The 5,815-nt window shown below is 39.7% G+C and overlaps 1 protein-coding gene across 1 annotated transcript in view; it reads right to left on the bottom strand.

Moving 5' to 3' along the window:
* Positions 1-3,037: 3,037 nt before the first annotated feature.
* Positions 3,038-5,815, bottom strand: part of DDX10 (DEAD-box helicase 10) — a 305,324-nt gene continuing 302,546 nt past the window's right edge. The window contains exon 18 of the mRNA XM_004382479.2: positions 3,038-3,718. Within this exon, the coding sequence (XP_004382536.2) occupies positions 3,541-3,718 (178 nt within the window). The 3' untranslated portion in view covers positions 3,038-3,540. The remainder of the gene's footprint in view (positions 3,719-5,815) is intronic.

The following is a 5,815-nucleotide window of genomic DNA, read 5'->3' as shown; positions in this document are numbered from 1 at the left end:
GTTGAGAAGTTAGACGGTTAATATGTTGTGGGGTTGTTAACCAATGTCATAAAACAACATGTGTACTACTGTTTCATGAGAAACTATTTGTTCTGTAACCCTTCACCTGAAGTACAATAAAATATAAAAAAAAAAATTAGTCTCTGCGTCCAGGGCCAAGCAACTTCCTATGTCTTCCCTCCTTCTTGCATTCCTGTCACAGCTCCCTCACTCAAGCAATAATCTTCATCCTTCTGTCTGCTCTTTTCATGGTGCACTAAATTATGCATTTACTTCTCTCTTTCCCCCACTATATGATAGCAGAGCAGGAACTGTTTGTGTTTCTCCCAAGTACAGGGCCTGGTACGTGGTAGTCACTGAATTAACATTTATTGAATAAACGAATGCTCTTGTTCATTGGTTACATGCTGCTCTCACCCTGTGTATTAGTCACGTTTTACTGTGATAATGCTGTCAAGTAAACTCCCAAACCGTAGTGGATTACAGCAAGTTATTTCTTGTTCACAGGTTTCAGAGTTGGCAGCAGTGTCTGCAGGGTGGCTGCAGGTCTGCTTCTCGTGTCTTCTTTCTGGTATGTGCTGGCCTTATAGTGGAAGGCAGATTGCAAGAGGGCTGAAGGAAATGCCAATGCATCTTAAGGTCTCTGCTGATAATCCGTACATGGTCACTACCACCACATTCCATTGGCTAAAGCAAGTCAGCAGGCCAAGCCCAACAGAAGTGGGTGCTTCTGGTAAGCCCAAAGGGAGGAGGGGGCAGGAGTGAATATGCTAAACAATAATACAATCTGTCACTCATTGTTGGAGCCCTGGTTAAGAGCTCAGCTGCTAACCAAAAGGTCGGCAGTTTGAATCCACCAGCTGCTGCCTGGATACCTGATGGGGCAGCTCTACTCTGTCCTATACGGTCGCTGCGTCAGAATCGACTCTATGGCAACAGTTTTTTTTTTTTTAATCACGCATTGTTAATTGAATTTTCCATCAACACTGTTCTTTTCTGATGTTTTAACTAGTTTTCAAAATCAACAACCTAAAACGTATATGTTAGCAGGACTCCTTCAGTTCCAGGGACAGAATACAACCAAACTAGTTTGTAAAAAAGAAATTTATTGACTCATGACAGAACCAGGGAGCCCAGGCACAGCAGCTTGCAGGATGCCATCAGGGTTCGATCTCTCCATCTCTTCACTCTGCTCACCTTGGTGTGTTGCACAACCTCTCAGAGGCAGCCTCAGTCACATCCTCCTCCTTTAGTAAACTTCCCATGGAAGAAACCTAACTCTATCATCTGCATATCACTCTCAGAGGAGTCTAATCGTCCCTGCCTGTGTATTATACCCACCCCTGGTCCAACCTCTGTGTCTAGAATGGGCTACCATGGCTGGTCAGATTTGGATCATGTGTCCACCCCGGATGTCAGAGATGATAGGGTCTAATTCTCAAAATGGGGGGTAGGTCAAAAAACTCAATGGGTAGCTAAAAACAGCAGCTAATTTAGTTTTCAATTCTTCCGTATACATCCAATATTTGAGTATATATTTATGGTGAGCCAAGGGCCTTATGATACATTTATTCTATGTTCAGATATAGAGAATAATTAAACTGCCTTAACTCTTTATTTGGGTTTGAAAAAACAAAATCTAAAACTGCACAGAGTGAATTCAATGGTAAACCTTTAGTGTATCCACTCATGCATCATATGTCTTTTGAAAACATTCAAGGCCAAAAGATTCACCAGAAAACCTTAATTTAAAAATCTTCACAGGCTGTTATACTCCAGATTTCTTTCTCATCTGTTTTTCCTTTCCCTGCCCTTTTAACCATTTCATCACTCTATATTCTTCCTACCACAGGTGATGGAGTAGCATGCTACAGCAACTCTTTAAAAATTATCTCGGTTTATTACTGTCCATTTAACTCAGTAAGCATTTGCTGAGAACCCATTACAGGGCAGGTACTGTGTTTTACTCTGGGGATACAGAGAATAGGTGAAACACAGAGTCTCTTTGCTCTCAAGAAACTTGCCATGTAACAGAGGCAACAGGCTTATAAATGAATGTCTGCAACACTGCATGATAAACACCGTAAAAGAAAACAGGTGGGGAGGGACATGCTTGGATCTCTGTGTTAAGATAATTCTGACTGCAGTGGGCAGGCTGGGCTAGAGAAATGTGAGACTGGAAAGCAGAGTGATCAGTTAGGAGATTACTGTAGTAATTTGGGCAGGTCATGATGGAAGTCTGAACTCTGTCTAAAAGTAAAAACTGTGAGGATGGAGAGGAAAAACTGAATAAGAAAGTCATTCTAGAAAAGGAATCAATAGTACCAGTGAAGTGAAGCATGAGGAAAGCGAGACGCTAAGGAAACTTTGAGTTTCTGATGACAGGATGAATGTTGGTACCACCGATGATGATGCTGAATACAGGTAGGGGAGAAACTTTTGGGAGCCAAATATAGACTTAGGCTGACTTGGAAGTGCTTGTGGGATACCCAGCCATAATGCTATCAATCACCTTCTTAGGATTCAGGATTGATTTGCACCTGTTACTGAAATTATTTTTCTGTATTTTATTATTATGTGACGTGGGAAGTAGGAAAGGGAGAGAATAGTGAGAGCGTGACAAATGTATGATAAAATCACTGGTTTCATGCCAAAGCCCAGATTTCTTTACCATGTTCTTTTTCTTTGAAGAATCTAGGAGTTATTTATAACAAAAAAGAGACTCTGTCTTCTTTGCTTTTGACTCATTATCAAAAGCTGGCTCTGGGTGGGGATCTGTGCACCTGCTGAAAAGGGCACGTGCAGAAGACATACCGCTAATGCGTCCTAAGTGAGAGACGAGGTTTTAGGTCACAAGGTCTTCAGATTCAGGACCTAACACTACAAATCTACAAGTCTAAGTTAAATGATATCTTTGAGGAGACTAATTCGACAACATGAAGAATTCACTGTTTCAGGCACTGGCCAAGCATTTTAACCTAAAAATCCTTCCATTGAGGGTACTCTTCTATTAGTGGACACAATGAAAAATTCATATTTTATTTTATAGGAAATACGTTTATTTTTTTATCATCTCAATTCAAAAATATTCTTTCTCAAGGCTGGTTCATTATACTTTGTCTTTGGAGATATTAAATACAACTAAATTGTGAGCAATTTTGTTCAACGGTACATAGAAATTTTTGAATGGTAAGCAAGACAGAAATTTCAAACAATGTAACAAGATCCCTGGAACTTGACAGTAAAACAAAGGAAGCATTTCCAGTGACAAGATGTCGGAATCCATGGACAAAGTCTAACAGAGCACATGCTGGAAAATGTGATCAGGGAATGTTACAATCCACCCTAACTCTGAGTATATTGTGTGATGGGGCAAGCACGTCCTGTGAAAGCAGCTTACACCATCACTTCTGTCTGGAGAATGGGTCCTTTGGGTATGGGACTTGTGATACTCAAGTGCCCCAAAACCAACTGTTTCCAACTTCTTGTCCACACAGTCATGACCCATGGTTTCAAGGGGAAGACAAAAGCAGGAAATATTTAGCTTTGACTTTTGAGTAGATGTAACACCAGCTCTTCATCCTCTGCTAAAGACAGGCCCGTATCCAAAGGCTCTAAGGTCTCCCACTTGGCCTTCTTTCTATTACGACTTGGTGGTCCTGCGTCTTCTACTTCACTGTTGTTCCTTTTCCTCATTCCCTGCTGCTTCTTGGTATCACTGGTGGGAAAAAATCCAATTATTTATTTTCTAAGATATTTAAATTCATCATCATGAAATCAACCAAACAGGACAAAATAATCAATAACACATAGTTGGTGAAAGCAATATTATTATTCAAGAGGGAAAGAAACCCATAACAACATCAGGCTACCTGTGTCATAAGTAAGTACCTTCACATCAGTGGATGGGGAGAAAGGGCCTGCCACAGTACAGCATTGGTGACACACACTGTGTCATCTGGTCCTCACAATAATTTGAAGAGGCTATGGATATATTATCCTCAATTTAAGAATGCTGAGAGGCTCCACAGGGCCTTCACACTGTGGTCACTCTACCACATCAAACCACCCCTATTTAAAGTTAGGTTATCCTTTAGGTAGCAATTTCCTGGCTAATATACCAGGATTCCAGGTACTGATTCTAGTATCTCTATTACATTCAATTGTGATAAATAGATCACAAGTAAAATAGCTTGAAATGTTAAATTATGAATTGCTTAAGAGTTCAAATTGACTTTCCCCATTAAAAAATCTGTACCTAAGATACACACACAGTCTCAAACCAAACCAAACCCGCTGCTATCAAGTCGATTCTGACTCATAGTGATCCTAAAGGGAAGAGCAGAATTGCCCCATAGGGTTTTCAAGGCTGTAAATCTTAATGGGAGCAGACTGCCACATCTTTCTCCCATGGAGCACACTAGTGGATTCGAACTGCAGACCTTCTTGTTAGCAGCTGAGCTCTTAACCATTGTGCCACCAGGGCTCCTTATATATAGTCTTACCCCAGCATAAACAGTATTGCAGTATTCTGCATATACCCAAGGCATAAACCATAAAAATAAAGCTAATTTCTGAAGGTAGAGAAAAATCACTTGATAAACTAAAAATGGAAGAAAAAGCAAAGAAAAACAATATATTCAAAGCATTTTGAAATATCATCAAGTTTAAAGATGACCCAATTATTGAATACAGGGCCTCCAGACTGTGGTCACTCTACAAAATAAACCTATCCACTAGCAATGATGGTAGCTACCATTTATTATGGGCTTACTAAGCGTCTGGCATTGTGCTACCGACTTTACATAGATCACGTCATTTAATCTTCATGGAAACCACTGGTGTGGGGAGCATTAGCTTCATTCTACAATGAGGTTAAGAAAGGTTAAATGACTTGTCCCAGGTTACACACTTGGGATTCAAACCCAGATGTGAATGACTCTAAACCCAATCCCGAGGCCAGGTTGTTGAGAGTAATGTGAGATTACTGACTCATTTAAATCAACATCCAGAAGACAGTGATTGAAAGAATTAGTTTTGGAGAGAGCTTTGGCTTTGCAGTAGATACAATGTCAGACTTTGACAAGTCACTAACACTTCTAAGTCTCAGTTTCCTTTTCTGCAAAGAGAAGGATACATAATTTACTCAGCAGAATTGTTGTGAGAATTAAATGCAATTAAATAAATAAGAGCACATAGTACTGCTCAATGCATGTTAACTTCCTTTGTCTATAAATTGCTTCATTCCCTTTCAAATAAATTCTGACATTGAATTTATGTAATAATCAGCAAAAAATTTATCATCACAGAAATACTACATTCCATTCCAAACATATGGTGTATTCCAACGGAGAACAAATTGCTTAAGTTACAATGGACTCTATCACTCTTTAAGAAGACAGCCTGGAAATCAAAGTGAATGTGCCTAATCAACATAACCATATTTGACCAATTTTAAGTAAAATTGTACAATAATTCCCCATTCACCTCCTAGAAGTGCCCAATGCTCTGAGACTCAGCCATTCTCTCTCACTACTGGAGGAAAGACAAACTAAATAAATGACACCAGGAGGTGATTTAAGCCCGCAAGTAACTGAATTTTAAAAGGATGCCTGGAGAGATAAACATGAAAGAGTACTCTATGATGGGAATTCAGTCAGCAAAGGATTCAAATAATTTTCAGTGTGAAGAAGCCTTAAAAAAAAAAAAGTATTGAGCCTTAACCTGCTTATGAGTCCAGCCCTGTGCCACTTCCACTGGGCTGCAGTGCCATGACTTATTTGGTACAATACTGACTTTTGCCTTTGCCTGTATT

Source organism: Trichechus manatus, unplaced genomic scaffold (assembly GCF_000243295.1).
Source record: "Trichechus manatus latirostris isolate Lorelei unplaced genomic scaffold, TriManLat1.0 scaffold00094, whole genome shotgun sequence".
Taxonomy (NCBI): Eukaryota; Metazoa; Chordata; class Mammalia; order Sirenia; family Trichechidae; genus Trichechus; species Trichechus manatus.
Note: the sequence above shows the minus strand (reverse complement) of the source record. Positions and strands in the feature narration are given on the sequence as shown.